This window comes from Bombus vosnesenskii, unplaced genomic scaffold (genome assembly GCF_011952255.1).
Source record: "Bombus vosnesenskii isolate JDL3184/JDL3185 unplaced genomic scaffold, Bvos_JDL3184-5_v1.1 scf7180000013267, whole genome shotgun sequence".
NCBI lineage: Eukaryota > Metazoa > Arthropoda > Insecta > Hymenoptera > Apidae > Bombus > Bombus vosnesenskii.
This window is the reverse complement of record NW_022882927.1, coordinates 1,080,727-1,097,186: the sequence shown is the minus strand read 5'-3', so window position 1 is coordinate 1,097,186 and position 16,460 is coordinate 1,080,727. Positions and strand designations below refer to the sequence as shown.

Here is a 16,460-nt window from a genome sequence, read left to right as displayed (position 1 = left end):
ATGTATACTAAGTGAAATTGTTGATTGATAATGTTTTCACGCGATAAAGAATAAAAAAGAGGAGAAGACTAACGCGTCTAAATAAATTCATAGTCATTTATACCTATTTTCTTCTTTTTCTTTTTCCTTTTTGGGGAAAGAATAATCCTAAAATAATCCTATTTTCAAATAAATTGGGAGAAAATTCAGCAAACAACGACGATAGTTAGCTACGGACGCGATAGAAAAATCAACGAATCAGCTTTAAAACCAAAACGAATCTTCGATTTTCGATTTTGCATCGTGTAATAGCGACCAGGGTAACAGAATGCCAAACTTGGTTGTGCATTAACGCTAGAATTTCGGGAATTTCATTCTACATAATACCCCGCTGGCGGTTGTTTCGATCGTGGTACGACTTTTTTCTATTTTGTGCATGGTTTTAGCAAATATTGTTCGTTTTACGATTAATTAATTAGGCAAGGTAAGAAAATTACAATTTTCGAGAAAAAGAAACTTCAAAAGATGCTCGTTGCCGTTAACGCATACTTCTCTATAGGGTGTCGTTATTCGCAAACTGGCCAGACAATTGATACAAATGCGCGGTAGCAAGTTGATATCTTTTCTGCGGATATGCAAAGTTTAAATTGCGAAGGCGCAAATTCGTTCGAACGATCCCCTCTCCATATAGAGTGCAAAGGGTGATCTCGGAAAAAAAGACGCTCTGTCGAGCATTCTCCAAGATCGAAATACTCAAGAGATCGCAGATCCTTTGTCCGAGAGAGCCGAAGTTGCTCCATCCCAAGACAAAGCTGGGTCTTCTCTTTCCTTTTTTACACGCGTATATATTTCCTTCCGTGCTCTTCCCTCTTTCAACACATGCACATAGTTGACTATAGGTGCACAAATACAGACATACGTGTATATACGTATACGCGATGACAATCCAACGAGATCTCGGTACGACCGCTAGCCTGGGCTTTGTACTTACTTACGTACCACGCGTGCCTTTTTCTCGCGTCAAAGACCGGGAAAAGACGTGCGGAAGAAGATAAATGAATACCAGAAAAATGCCGCATAATCAAGGAGTTCCGTTCGGTGAAAGCAGTCAACGAAATCGAACCACCCTCGCTTGGAGAAGTTTGAACAACATGGAGTACAAGGGAAACAAATATTAACCCTGCGGAGATAGCAACCAATCCGATAGATGCGTGCAAAATCCTTTTGGGAATGTGTATTCTTAAATGACGCTGATGCATCGTAAAGTTTATTGACAAAGAGCATCCTGTTCAAAAAATAGCTCACGAAACAAGGAAAGAATTTCTATTATTTGGATAAAAATACATTATCGCGATGCTACGAATAATACAATTGATTGTGACGACAAGAAGTATTAACATAGTTCTATTTCGTTATTGCAATGTTAAAAGAGACAATTTAGAAGCATATTAACAGAAAAAGAATCGCGAATGGAACGGTCCTTGACGGAACAAGGACGATTCGACGATTAATCGGTTAACGGAGAAAATAGTAGAAAAACAAAAGTGGATCTATCCGTGTTGTTCGAGACAATCTCAAAATATTTCTAAAAACGTCTGCAAGATATTATTATGCCTCGAACGCAACTGTATCACGTGTGACGAATGTTATGACCGTTTCCACAACAAATACATTAAGCGAGCATTCTGAATAGTTCGTGTTAAACACAAATTTTTACTGTTATCATTTTCTCGCAACGTATATATTTATCGTACTGCGTGTGTTACAAAGGTATATTTATAATTTGCTTAATTGTTATAAATCGCAGCTATTTCAACTACACGGTAATGCCCCATAACTTGCAAGTTACACAACTGTATATCTATAAAACTTATTTTACCTATTTATCATTGTTTCGCTGTATTTTATTGGTATATTTTTCCGATTGCCAACTAATCTATCTATAGCAATCGTTAGTTTAGTTTCGAATTAAAATAAAACATAATTAATTTAATATCCATGTCCGAAATATCTCAGAGACACTGCGATTGGATGAAAAATTGTTAGACTGCGACGACCTCCGCAGGATTAAACAGAATGGAACCGCGTTCGCGGCTAAGAACACTTACCTGGTGGACAATTGCACTCGGAAACGTCTCGTTTGATCCGAAAAACGTTCGACTGGAACGCTGGCCGATGCACCTCCAACTGTTCCTGAATTTCTCTCTTGAGCCTCTGAATAAGAACGTCCGGCATTTCTTGAATTTGACAACGAGCCTCCAAATTGGCGATCCGCGATTCCAATCCTATTTCCCTGTACACGAGTAGACTGGACACAGCCAAGCTGGTAATACAGAGGGCGCACATTGCCCAATTGAGTATCGCACCCCCCGTCGTTCGACATGAATCCTTACGGAATTTCCATGGCATCGATGTCTCGAGGGAGCTCTTTCTCGGCGACGGCCAGTCGGTCGCCGTGTCGGACTCCATGTTGTACACAGGATCGACACACGTTCGCTTCTATTCGTGCACGCAGCGCGTTAAGCGCGCGTCATAACCCACCCGACGATCGTCGATACGTCCTGACACGACAATCACGGACAAACGCGATAGAACGTAGAAACCACGCGAGTCTTACAGACTGTGCGGCGTCATCGTCCATCTGGAATGCATCTCGTGCGCCCACTTGCCGTTATTGCTTACCTCTCTTTCTTAGCGATCGTTCTTTCTTCTTCTATCTTCAACGAGCACGCGTTCTCCTATACTCTACCTCTCTCTATCTTTCTCTCCCTTTCGCTATATACCTTGAACGAACGTGTTCGTTTCGCTCTTTCACCTTTTTATCCGACCCTCTCTCCTCGGAGTAATCGACGTTCCTGTGTTTGACCACACACAGACGTTGGTAAACAACAAAACGGTCCCACCAACCAGAACCGAGTGTTCCGCTAAACCGCGCGCTCGTTTTAAATGTTCGAACAAGAAATGACAGCGTCCCCCTACCGGTCGACTCGAGTCAATCACGCTGCTATCTAACTACGCGCCAGTTTGTTCCTTCGGTAACCTTTCTATCTTGCTGTCGGAACGTCTTGTCCTTCCTGTTGCCGCTGCCACTGCAAATGGAGCATCTCCCGGCGCTGTCGCATCGCGATTTCTCCGGCTTGCGCACTTTCCACACTCTCCGTTAATTTCGGAATTAGATAAATCAGCGAGGAAACACTCGATAACCTCGATCACCGGTTTTCGCCACTCGGACCGTACCTTCTCGTGTGGCACACGCTTACGCTAGGTTCGAACTGGAAAAAGCAGCGCCAACGGTGCAACTACAACTACCGTTGAAACAACGAAGAATCCCGATTTCTACAAAACATCGAGTCAAATCTAACGACCTATCGTTCACGCGGATATCGTCGACGAAACGGAAACACTGTGCCGTGACAACGAAGTTCGATTTATTGAGCAAATGAAAAGTCCCGAAATACCGCGAATGCGAAGCTCACAGCGTGGCATTCGCAGTACGACTGGATGTGGTGGGGCGACGCTCTGCCGAGGGCCGAGGGTTCGTCGCTTCGGAGACATTCGTGCACTCTCGGCCGTCTTCGAGCCTCGACTCATCCACCGGCTGCCGGACGCGTGGAGGACGATCGCTCGACCTAACGTCCACTTTCATTCGCACTGATTCGACCCTGCTTCCCTTGCCCTTCCATTTACCCCTCCGATACGCCCCTTCACCATTCCACTGGATTTCGCCAGAGGATTTAACTTTTTGTTTTTCCTTCTATCTGTTAACCGTTCGAATCGCACGGCTATCACCGTGTGCAAAATTGTACCAACTTATTTTAAATTCAACCCTTTCGTTCCTCTATATACGAGGACCAAGTTAACGGTACACGGCCTGACAAAAAGTTGATCGAGTGTGAAAATCTCTATCTTTTCGAATTGCTATTCGAACCAACCTCGATTACCTCGATTATTTCATCGCGATTAAAACTATATGATCGCATAATTTTGCAGTACTGATTTTGGTTTGTTTTTTTGAAATTATTTACACTGGAACACACAAAATATATTTGTTTGATTCTATGAATATTCTGTAAATATTGAGATACTATATTTAGATTTTTTTGATAAATTAACAATATCGTAATAATCTAAATTTCTTTGTCTTCTTATTCCTTCGAATTCGAACTGTGTTTAAAAAATACATATTTGCTTACGTAATTTACGTGTTCGAAGGGTCAATCTATTTTTGATCGAAAGATTAAACCAATTAAACCGATATCGAATCACGAATTTGAAGTAGAATGGGATTGGAACGAAACGAATCGTAACAAAGCAGTTATATTAGGAAATATCGATCGACGAATCGATCGTTTCCCTTGAAACACATCCCCTGTGTGTATACGTGACGGATACGTACAATCGACCCCTTGCTACCGTCCAATCGCTAGCACAGGAAGCGATTATAGACTACATCCTGGAACGTACGTTCGGCGTGTTCGCCCTCTGCGCGTATACTAAATCGAATGCTGTAGCAACCTGCTAATCGTATAACTAATAAGCGGACAAATCGTCGATACACGATGAGAAACCATTATGACAAGACAAATACGATTGATGTTTCATAGAACTGCCGTTCATCTGTCGAAACGCTCTTTGCAACGCGTATCGTTTCTTACTAGCAATTTAGAAACAGGAAATATCGGAAGTTAAATACCACGAGATACTCGATATCGCGTTAAATTTATTATCGTTAGTGAATAATAATAATAAAAACTTCAGTATCGTGAAAGTTTGAAGACACGAATGAAAGGGAATTGATTTTTGAATTCAAAAATATGCACCAGCCGTGTGCATCGTAAGTATGTCATTTCCCATTTATCCTTATGCCTCAATTTTAAGAATGAGTAGTCGAAGCATTTCGAGATAAAGCATAAAATATCAAATTACGAAGAACAGGTAGAAAGCACTATATTGGGCAGTGTTCTCTTCACCGAAGTCCTAGCACGATTTCTCCAAATATGTAATACTACCTTCACTGAAATCATCTAGACATACTTACATTCCATTAACGTTATCAAGACAACATGAGTTAAACATTCGAAAAAAGAAAAAGTGTAGTGCCTAAAATATACCGCAAACGATCGTCTCTGTAAAGTATACGTCGCATTCCACTCCGTTGACGTCCTGAATTTAATCGAGGCCCTTTCGACTGTACGGTTATGCTATATCTGTATAGTTTCTCGTTTTCTTGTTCAAAGACAGTACTAATCGGTGAAAACCATTCGGAACACACACAACGATGAAGATATGTCTATCTTTGGTGTCTCGCCAGTTTCTACACAGGACTTTTTAGTCCTGAATATCCGATGTTTTTCTTATCTCGCAGACTGAAGGACTAGGCTCAACTGCATTCATTATGACTCGAAGCCATCTTTTAATGTCTACCGTGTTGACACATAAAATTCCATGTTATTTTATAAGTCCTATCTGTTGAAGTTTTTTCAAACGTCAAATTATATTAGCCGATAATTTCGAGCATCAATTTTAGCCAAATATACTCGAAATTGTTAAGCGTATATCTCTATAAGATGCACTATTATGCTACGTAATAAGAATTTCATTAGAAATACTTGCGAGAACTTTGATTTAAAAAGAAGCTGTTTGACGTGATAAAATTAAAGAGAAGCGTCTTCTTAAAAGAAAAGTCGCTCCGACATAATCGTAGACGTGTAGTAATTTTGTACATCGATCGAAGGATTCTTTATAAAAAAGAACCCGGGCACGATATAAGGGTACTTGTCCCATCTGAGACTAGTTTTGAATTGACAATGGACCACGTTGAGAGCCTCTGAGAACTGCAAACCATGGTTCGAGGGGTGAACTTCTAGCGTGCGTCGTGATTAAAAAGTCATCGCGGCCGATGCCCTCTTCACGGCACGTTGGTCATCGTTGGGGTGCGGTACGAGGCGCATTATGTCGCGTTTCCGCCAGGAAGCAGGCGCAGTCGGGACGACAGCCTGCACCTCGTTTCCGTGCACTCTGAGAGAACGTGCCTTGCGGACACTCTGGATAAGGATAAAACTACGTAACAAGAACGCGTGCGAGTAGGACGTCACGATGGAACGATAGCTGAACGGAGGACGGAGAAAAGAGGATAAAGAGAAACCAGGAGAGAAAACGTCGGAGGAGGTGGAGGCGACGGGTACCTACGGACACGTTCGCGACACTAAAGCAGACTCTCATTTCGGGGACGAATCCGAAGCTACCCCCGCAAATGTGTCTGCACGTGCGAGAGGGTGAGTGAGCCACACGGTGTAAAGGGGCGGGGGGCCAGTCAATGTGTAGTTTGTATTCCGCTCGGCAGAAAATACTCGTTCGTTACAATGTATACGTACGGACGCACTCGCCGAAACTCGTCCTTGTCGTCGTCGTCCACGTCCTCGACCTTATCTTCCTTCTACTTGTATCCATCTCTTTATATTCATAACGATACTTTCACGCGAAAAGTACCGATGCGATGCTATGTATTAATTCGCCTCTCATCTAAGATCTTGACATATATTCCGATGCTGTTGTTATTTGGATAATTGGAGATCTCGTATATTCGACGACTACATAATTGGATCGGTGTTTTCTTTTTAGAAAGTAAACGAATACGTTTTATTCTTTGTACAATATGTAACGGAGTATTTACTCCTTTAGTTTCCAGCGTAAATTTGTGAATAATTTTTTTTACGAATACTTTTACGTTATATAGACGTAATTATCGAAATGGCTTTAACAAAAATTTTAGTTTCTTTATTGTTTCGGCCTATGGAATCTTACGATAGATAGATACGACGTTTCTTAGTTAAACATTTTACAATCCGCATTGAAGTTTGTCGCAATACGACAGTATATTTTAAAAAGCGTTTCCATCTTTGACTGAAGAAATCGTAGAAGAAGAGAGGTCCCCGGGTCACACAGATAGTAAAAAAGCGTCGGTGAGGAACGAAGGAGGAAATGGAGCCCGGAACGCTTCATTTAATTTTATGACAGCCTCGAAGCTGATCGCTATATCGTCATGGACGAACACGCATTATCGGATCCACCCAACTTTATTGGTACTCGTTCAAGGTAAACGCAATATCGTATTTGATATCCCGGTTTTCAACGACTCGCTGACCTAGCAGTAGTTTCGCTAATAGTCGTAATAAAAGAGTAAGGAAATCGAATAAGTAGGAAGAAAAGACAAAAAAATGAAAGAATTATAGGCTGGAGGGAATAATTTGATTGTTTATTTTCGTGCGAACGATTTAGCGAAGCGATGCGGCTAATGTTGGGGTGACAAGACAAGTGGATACTTCCCTCTCTGTACGATCGGTCGGATGAAGAGGCAATGAGGGGTCTCGTGATCATTATTGACTAGATAAGGAGCGTATACTCACTAACTTGGATCCTAGTCGGACAGTCGAACAGAGAAAAGGTGAGATTTATCTAAACAGGTAGGAAGGTAAAGGTTTTTCTTTAGAACAAATTCTTTGAAATCTTCCCTTCTATAGTTAGTTGCGAGGCAAATTATCCGTTCCGATGATTAATAGCAAATTTGGCTTTCGAATATATAGAACGTTTGTTGAATTTTCTACATAGATGCTTAGGAATTTCTAAGCACGAATCGTAGAAATACTATACGCCTCTGAGTTATCGAAATTTTCTAATGCGAACGGAATAAGTTAAATAAATACGTAGCACAGTTCTCGAACGGCAAATCTCGCGCAAAGAACTCAAACTGGTCACGTCGAAGTAGCGTTTTATTTAGGTCAAGTATCGTCTACAGGCACTAAGCAGTCTCTTTCGTAAACCTTCGTAAGATATCGTGTTTCGTCTACGATCAGGCACCATAATCGACCATAATACCATGCCATATCGAATCAAGCCATGTTCTGAAGCAATAATAATCACGTCGAGAATTTCATTCGCCATGCGCGAGCATATGTATAAATCAGTAGCGTACTTGAAAGAACGATTAAATCCAGAACCACCGTCTCGAGAATCACGTTCGTTCAATGGGAAGCAGCTTCTTGGTCATTGGCGAGCAGCGTTCAATCCTTCATTAGACACATCTCGATAGTCAGAGATTATGATTACGATCAACAAAGCCGTCATGAGTAGCATAATATCGCAGCCTCCTCGAAGAGTACAACCGCGAGAGTCCGGATATCGTTGGGACAAGGTCTTTGTACTGTAATCGCAGGAAGACGATAATCGACGTAAATACCGCAAATCGTCGACAATCGGCGAGGGTAGTTTTCTAAGCCCACACGGGATCATGGGATCTACCTAAATCGTGATTCGCAATGGCATACCACGCGAAGAATTCGCAAAATTACTGTCGCGTATTTAGTTCCAGTTCTCGGTCAATAAAACAACATCGAACTTCTCATTGTTAACCAAGTACATATATCGCGATTTTCAAAACTAACTTACTTGCAAACAGCATCTAGTGCAAAAGAAAGTCTTCCCGTACTTTCAACTTATTTTTACTCCGAGGATTATCCCATGTACATTTGTAGCATAATATACGAAATGGGACAGCTACACTCCATACATAAAACCCACTGAATCTTGTTAAACTTACAAATAGGAAAAGTAAAACACATTTTTCCAAACGTTTTCTTTTAAATGGCGTGCGTTCGCTTCCCGTCACTTTCGTGCTTAAAGCAGGATTACGTATGGTCGTTCATATCCGTCTGCGTAATATACACAATGCCGCTTTCGTTGTTTGTTATCAAGAATAAGGGATCAGTGTTTCCCGCTGACGAAAATGCTGGGGTAGAGTTAGCGCTGTTAGTCACCGGCTCGTGTTACTGTACACCATTTCTACGCAAACCGTATCGATACCTAAAATACCTTCTTCATTTCGAACAACCGCGACCATACGATCATTGCCAAAGTATACGAAGCGATTTTTTAAATTCCTCGTCGGATGGGACAATTATTTGATTCGTCGTTTATATAATTTATAAATACCGTATCTACTATCTCTTTTACGCAAAACAATTTATTCGCACTGGTAATTTGTAATTTGCGATTTGAAGAATTTCATTAATAATACCAATTCAAGGAAGAAGCGAAACGTACTTTCTCTAAAAACTAATCTATGCAAAAAACGAAAGAAATATATTATGTGTAAAAGGTAACTAGATTTTAAATGGTAAACGCAACGAAGCGTGGTGTCAATTACTTAACCTGACCCTGACCGTGATCACCCCCGATTCGACGCGAATACCTCGTTGATATTTAAGTGATTAGCGCGTGACTTTCTTTAGAAACTCTTTCGACCGGCATACTGACCAATACGTAGACATCGATATGCCGCCTTTCAGCATCGCCGCAATGCTATTAACTGGGAGCTGCTCTCGCAATCTCTGATGTAGCTGGTACCGCTGTTGCTGCCACGCCGAGAAGCACGATGCTTTAAGTGGGTGGTACAGACGGCTCCGTGCGAGTACTTTGTACGAGCGAGCCGGAATTGGTTTAAGCCCATTATATGTGTACGTGTACGTGCACCAAGAGACGTTAAAGAGCCCCCCGTTCATAGTTTCTATGAAGCTTTCGAACCTGATCTACTTTTCTACCTGAAAATACTTTCGGTAACAAGGACGTACAAGTGGCGAAGATTAAAGAGATTAAAAATCGAGGAACAGGGGCTAGCGTGAAGCGAATGAAATTGAGCTATGACAATACAAATGCTTGGCGTAATGTACCATTATTGCGACTTTGATATCTAAATTATTAGCGTAAATGTACGCCATAACAGCTAAAGTGATACGATCCTCACTGAATAAAGCATCATGAGATACGATGTTAATATTTGTCGCGTTGACCATGAGTTGCAATAGCCGAATATTAAATTGATAGGCCAATTCGCAACGAATCTAGGTAGATGCATATTACAATATGATATATGTCATCTGCTATAATGTGTGTATTATCTCATGCCCATAATATCATTTCACGAAGATATTCGGAAAGAATGAAAGATATAAAACGCGTGTTCCTCATATTTGGAATTTTAATGTCTAAAAGTCGTATAAGTAGGTGGGACGAGGAGTTCGTTGATTCGAATAGGAAAATTCGATGCATTTGGAAATCTAATCACGTGGTACCACGGTGAGCTGCACCCTCGCAATGTTCAATCTACGTTGTTCATTACCGGAGGGATTACAAATCCAAAGTGCGTGTACATGAGACTACATGAGGCACGTGTACCGGCAAGTAGGTGCGCGTTCCCAAAGTCAAGAGTGGTGGAAGCCAATGTCGCATTATCGTATGGAAGACAGTGCATAAAGTGAAGCAAGAGCGTTCGTCAACGGTGCAATATACATGGTCGAACGAACAGTGTACACGATCAATGAAACCTATGGTTACGCGTGGGATCACGTATGTTGTCCCGTCGTGCTACAACCAGAAAGCAAAGGGGGAAAGGGTGACGACGTTTACTGGTCGCATCGAATTACAAGTCCCTTAGGTAATGGTGCGTACGTTATTCAATACCCAGTACTCGCCATTCTATGCGTGCGGCAACATAAAGAATGGAATTTCTTCGCGTGATAAAGCGTTTATGCAATTATGAAATCGATGGTATACTCGGAAAGATTATCGTTGCTCGGCTCTGTTCGCTCGTCCGTGATTTCGTATTATCGAAAGGAAAAGCGTCTCCGAACCGTGGAAATCGAGACTTAATATAGTACGAAAGAAGAATTTGTATGCTAAAATCATTTGGAAGATTTGAATATTTCTATGTAGATGGTATGCAAACAGAATCGAGTACTTAAAAAACATGCGTTTGTATTAAAATGAATGGAAATGACTTTACTAACACAGATTCGTTACGTCGAAATGAATGATGGCTTTCTACAATAAACTTTATACAGAGTATTCTACAGGTTTTCACGTAAACTTTGTTATTCAAGTTTGGAATTATAAATAATGTGGAAATAAACACGAAATAAGAGTTATCCAAAAGATTTGTTGAAAGATTGTGATGAAAATATGGAACAGGAGAGAGATGGCAGTGATTTTAATCAGAATACATAATAAAATAAGTAAATAATATTTATAATATTAATATAGAAAAAAGTATAGAAAATGAGAAATAAATTTATTACCTTTAAGATCTTATATCGATAGAGATATCCACGTACATACAGTGCTATTTAATTTTATTCGATATATCAACCTGTTGTTGTAATTTACTTTATGTACATGTAATTGGATAAATCAAAAGGAAACACACCTATTTACTTTTGATTTGACTGTATTAAACAGTAAAATATTTCATATTTTTGTTACGATTTTTTTATAATTATATGTTTATGTGACGTTTCATTTATTTTTATTAATTACTTCTACGTTTTATTTCTCCGTTTATCGCTCTATGATAGAATATCAATTTCAAAAAAGTAATATTTAAAAATGTTTATCGAAATACGATCGTGCCTGAAATATTATATATATTTCAATACTTTTATTAAATACATTCGGTGAAATATTTATCGCGGCATTAATTTTGTTCTTTTCTTCTCGTTTATACGTAATAATAGCTTGAATTTTTATTTCATTGCCTATTAAAGGAGGATGTTGCCCGAATATTTTAGCAAAATTTCCGAGATTGAAGAATGTTCGGTTTCTGACGCGTGTAAGTAAGTATGTATTTGACCCTCCTACGCGGAAGGCATAAATGTGTCGGCAGAACATTACGCCAGAAGATTGGAAGTACGGGTGGTTTCATCTTTCGCGATAAAGCATAAATCACTGAAGCTGGGCGATGCGAGTAGTACACGATCCAATTAGTTGGATAAAGGAAAAGCGAAAATAAGAACTTACGATGTGATCAGAGGAAAGAAAATTTATATTATATCAGGGAATTATAAACGATAGTAATAACTGTTTATGTAATGGTTCGCCGAGAATCCTTTATGAAATACCGTTAAATTATAATCTAAGATGCAGGCAACGCACACGGACCAGTATCACGATGTACATATTTGTTTGATACACAAATATTCGTATCATGGGTATGGTTCCATTTATAGAAGTGGTAATATCTTTTTGCGGTAATAAAATATTGACTTACCTTTAAATACACATCAAATATTAAACTTGTACGGTAATAGTAATGGCAGTAGTAGTAGCACAATATTTACACGAGAAGTTGTCGTTTTCTACAACCTCGAAATATTCCTGTTCTCGGATTTGAAACTGTTTACGTTTTGATAAAATGAATAAAATGCATATCGTTATAAAAAAAAAAGACGTATTGAAGAGCAGGTTTATAGAAAATGTTCATTTAAGATGTTCATACGCATAATCGAACGATAGAACCGAATATTACATACGATAATTACCTCTTGCAAGATTTGTAAATTGCTTTTTAAATATATTTCGAACTTTTATCCGAGGTTACATAATGACAAAGAACAGTTTAGTTTGGCTAATGAAACCCGTGTTAAACACAAGGATATGTGTTGTAAACCGTCTAAGGGATAAAAGACAGAAAAACTAATTCATAGCGAAAAGGGTTGAAGCAGGCATCCGTGTTTCAGCAGCAGCCAGGACGGGATATACTTAACCTTGCCGCGGCGTATTCAGGAATTGAATTTCCACATGAGACTGCGATGCATCATGCGGTTGACGGTGTTTCAGGCAACCCACGCGTCAATGAGAACGTCGACGCGGCCTCGCAGACGGAAATTACCAACGAGGAAATTCTTAGTTTCGAAGCGAGAATATCAACCGTATAACGGAAGATTTTTATTCGTTTAAACGGCGGCACTATTCCGTTGGCCAAGCGAAAAAGAATTTCAGGTCGGCGAATATGTAGGAGCACCACGGTCGAATCGTTACCGTGACACGACGAAATTGTATTCCAACGTCGACCTGAATTAACTTCCCCTCAAGTCCCAGTACTTCGTTGGGATAATTGCTCGGGCTATTAAGAAGTCAGCGACAATTACGTCGATCCAGCGGTACTGCAAACCCGAGCAAGCTCTGTCCGGACGCCTAACGTTGCATTAGCATAATTAAATCGTGAGCACCGTGATTGGCCATTGTAAAACTGTTCTTCTTTTCCTTTTTCGCCGACGAACTCGTTACAGTCGATATAATTCAGTGTACAGTTAAACTGTAATCCCTATCGGGCTTGTGGCCCTGAACGCTAAATTCAAGGTTGAAAGAATGCCGAGGATATTGGAGCATCCGCAATACTACGATTTTATCAGTTGAAAGTAACGATTATGATAATTATAGACACACATGACGTCCAGTAACTACCATTCGAGAGATACTCGACGATCTCGTTATCTTGTACGTTCATGATCAAAAATAGTATCAGAAAGTATTATGATATTTCAAGATTTACTCTATAGAAAATGGATCGATATGAACCGCCGTCTGAAACGATCTATCATTATTTATTCATTTGATCGAATTAATAGAAAGACACGAGTTCGAATGGAAGAACATTTTTACATGTAAAATTTGAAAAAAGGAGTTCGTTTGAAATGGACAAGGCGATGCACAGTCTCGACTGAAATATCTAGATCGTCAGAATGTTATTTGCAGTAACAGCAGAGGGTATTGATTAACATTTACGACAAGCAAAGACGGATTTACAAGTCTTTCGGGTTAGGTTTATTTTCAACCCACGGCTACGTCGATTTCCCAATGAATAAGAGGTCACGAAACCTTTCCGCCCCGCAAAATGTATAACGGTCGCTTTAGAATCGTAGAAGCTTTCTTCTCGAAGCTCGTATAAAGTCGCGATTCCCGGCACGTATCCCTTCGGAGAGTTCGCGTCGAGCTTGTAAAGTCCTAATGACGACAGTCGACTGTCAAAAGGAAAAAAGAAGAAAAAAAGTATCGGATTCACCAGGGGAAGACTTTAGTAAAGCCGAACGAGTTTCGCATAATTCTTCAACAATGCGTCATTCGTGGGAATAAAATTTTTACCGGCAGGAAATTTCAATTCGATATCTACCCTTCCACAAAGTGCAAAATACGTAACACACAACCAAAATTGAAGTTGGAGTAAATAATAAATGCTTTTACGCTTTTAACAGCTTTCAAACTCTACTTCAAAAAAGTTACATTAATACCCCGATAATTCGTAAACTTCGATAATAAAGTTACAACAATTTTATTAATATTAAATACCTTTCGCGATAGAAACGTTCCTCCATTTCTTCATTTTTCTTTCTCTCTAGTATCGTTTCTAACGATTAAATATTGGACAAAATTTATGGCATGTTATCTGCGCGCTAACTACAAAGTTTGGGAAAACGACATTTCACATGTACCACCCTAATGTAACTTTACCTCGCAAGTATGTACTGCTATATCGCCAAAGCTCTGCTTCCCATTCCATACATTTTCGCTCCAGCACTGTACTTATTACAGTTTTTAACGAACGTTAATCCAATTGTACGATATTACAACTTTCGAAAGTGTTAAAAGGTTTAAAATTTACGGGAATAGAATCAATGCTAATACTCGACGTTTTCCTTGGGAAATATTTCTAACTCTTTTATTTATTTTATCTCTTTCATACATAAATACGATGTATATCTTATTATAACTGAAGGATTAAATGAATTCTCTAATTTTCCCTCTTTACTTCTGCATCGTAAGATCTTCTTTTAGAAGCTTTTTTTTAAATTAAAAAAAAAGCTAACCAATTTCTTACAAACAAATTTCGCTTCCTGATTCGTTTCACGATCAAGCCGAAATTCTAAAATAAAAATTATAGGATCAAAATCATCGTATTTAATACCGAGAAAAAGATCAATAGGCTTTGTATAGAACTCTAATGAAGCAGTCAAGATCATCGTTTCATTCGTTTCTTGCAATCACTTTCAATTGTGTTCTGCATTTCGGCCAGGAAGTCTTGCTTTTGTAAGTATACGTCTTCATCACGCATCCAAGATTATACATATGTATGTACGCGCGGGGAATCCCCCTCTAAAAGTGACGAACAATGCCGATGCTGCCATTAACATGCCGGCAAAAGCAGTGGAAGACCTTTTGTGCAAAATCAAATTTTCTGCATACGATCTGTATGATTTTACAATGCACTGTCCGATAACTTTGCATTGTGAATGTACAGTTGTTTGCTTTCGAAATTACGAAATAAAGCGAATAGCACCGAATATCGACGTTCGAATAAAAATACAAACTTTTATTATATTTTTTAAATTCTCTGCAACGTTGTGCGAATCATAGACTATACATTTGACTTATTCGTAAAATTTTATGCTGTTCGATAAATTTTGTTAAGAGTTAAGAATTCCGTGCCCTGTTTAAACATGCTAATTAAGGACATTAAAAATAAAAAGGTACGAAAGCATTTATAAATTTAAATCAAATTCTTTACCGACCTCTTGATAAAACATATATCTAGTTATTTATAATTTACAACGATACAGTTTCTCTATGCTTAAATAAATGCGAAACATTATAAAATAATCTTTTCCGCGTGTACCAACGTATAGAGGAATATCGAATTTTCGTAGATGAAAGGAATTTCGAGAAGATAAACCGAAAAAACGTTGGCGGCTATGAACGGTTCGATCAAATGCCATCGATTACATAAAAAAGGATACAGGAACGAAGGGACAGATAGATATGTAGCGTGGTAAAAGAGAGAGAAGGAACTGTTCGGCTCCCTCTGGAGAATTCGAGCAGAAGATCTCGTTAGATGGGTTTTGCCTCGTCCCTGTCGGCCAGAGTTTCGCGAATGAAACGAAATGGCGCAAATTTTCGCGAGAGTGCACGTACTACCGTAGGAGAGTCTCCGGTAAACTGGCCAGCCAAGTACCACGCACTGGATACGTCGTAGTCTGGCTTGAAAATGACAATACACGTCCCCCTTTCGGTTTAATTAAAGGCGTGTTTCGCCCGAAATGCAGCTATTCCTGCACGCTTCGACCCATACTCCCTTGGTAGGTATCCTTCTATTCGTTTCACGGCCATCCTACTACGGCACACGTCTCTATACGGCCACGCGAAACGTACGTTGCTTAATGGAGCGCCGCGTCTGCCACCCTGTAATGGCACGACACTTTGCACTTGCGCCACTGGGACGCTAAATAGCGCTATCGCCGAGGGTAGAGGTCCGCTAGCCAAATAGCTAGGTTGGTATAGTTGGTTAAAGGGAAGGACTGACCTGTCAGACGAATATCAAGTTAACTGTCTGTGTACGCCTATGTTACGGCTATTCATGCACGAATGTTATGAGTATTTCATTTTACCTTCCATCCGGCAATAACAGACTGTCGAATCCTAAATGAATCGATCGTTAGTCTCAAATTTAAGTCAATTCCAATACGAAAATTGCAAGATGATTGCCTTCTTACTTCGATTGATTACGCGACTAGGTATTGGAGGTAGAAAGATATTTTATTTGAACATTTTCACGCAAATAAAATTAAATTGTTTGTATCAGCCTAGGAGAAAAATACGTA

General features: G+C 39.6%; 2 protein-coding genes across 20 annotated transcripts in view; both read right to left on the bottom strand.

Annotated features, from left to right (window-relative positions):
- Positions 1-3,492, bottom strand: part of LOC117230390 (collagen alpha chain CG42342) — a 119,873-nt gene extending 116,381 nt beyond the window's left edge. For 10 of the 19 annotated variants that reach the window (XM_033487773.1, XM_033487774.1, XM_033487782.1 and 7 more), the window contains exon 1: positions 2,088-3,491. In XM_033487773.1, coding sequence (XP_033343664.1) covers positions 2,088-2,448 — 361 coding nt within the window. In that variant the 5' untranslated portion in view covers positions 2,449-3,491. Of the gene's footprint in view, positions 1-2,087 lie in introns of all 19 variants that reach the window. The other 9 variants (XM_033487777.1, XM_033487776.1, XM_033487787.1 and 6 more) reach the window with 1 other exon arrangement.
- Positions 3,493-7,669: 4,177 nt separating this feature from the next.
- Positions 7,670-9,649, bottom strand: LOC117230680. Its single transcript, XM_033488366.1, has 2 exons — positions 9,292-9,649; positions 7,670-8,179 (listed from the first exon to the last, which is right to left on the bottom strand). Exons 1-2 carry the CDS (start codon positions 9,534-9,536, stop codon positions 8,023-8,025), a joined length of 402 nt encoding a protein of 133 aa, XP_033344257.1. The 5' UTR covers positions 9,537-9,649; the 3' UTR covers positions 7,670-8,022.
- Between the last annotated feature and the right edge of the window lie 6,811 nt (positions 9,650-16,460).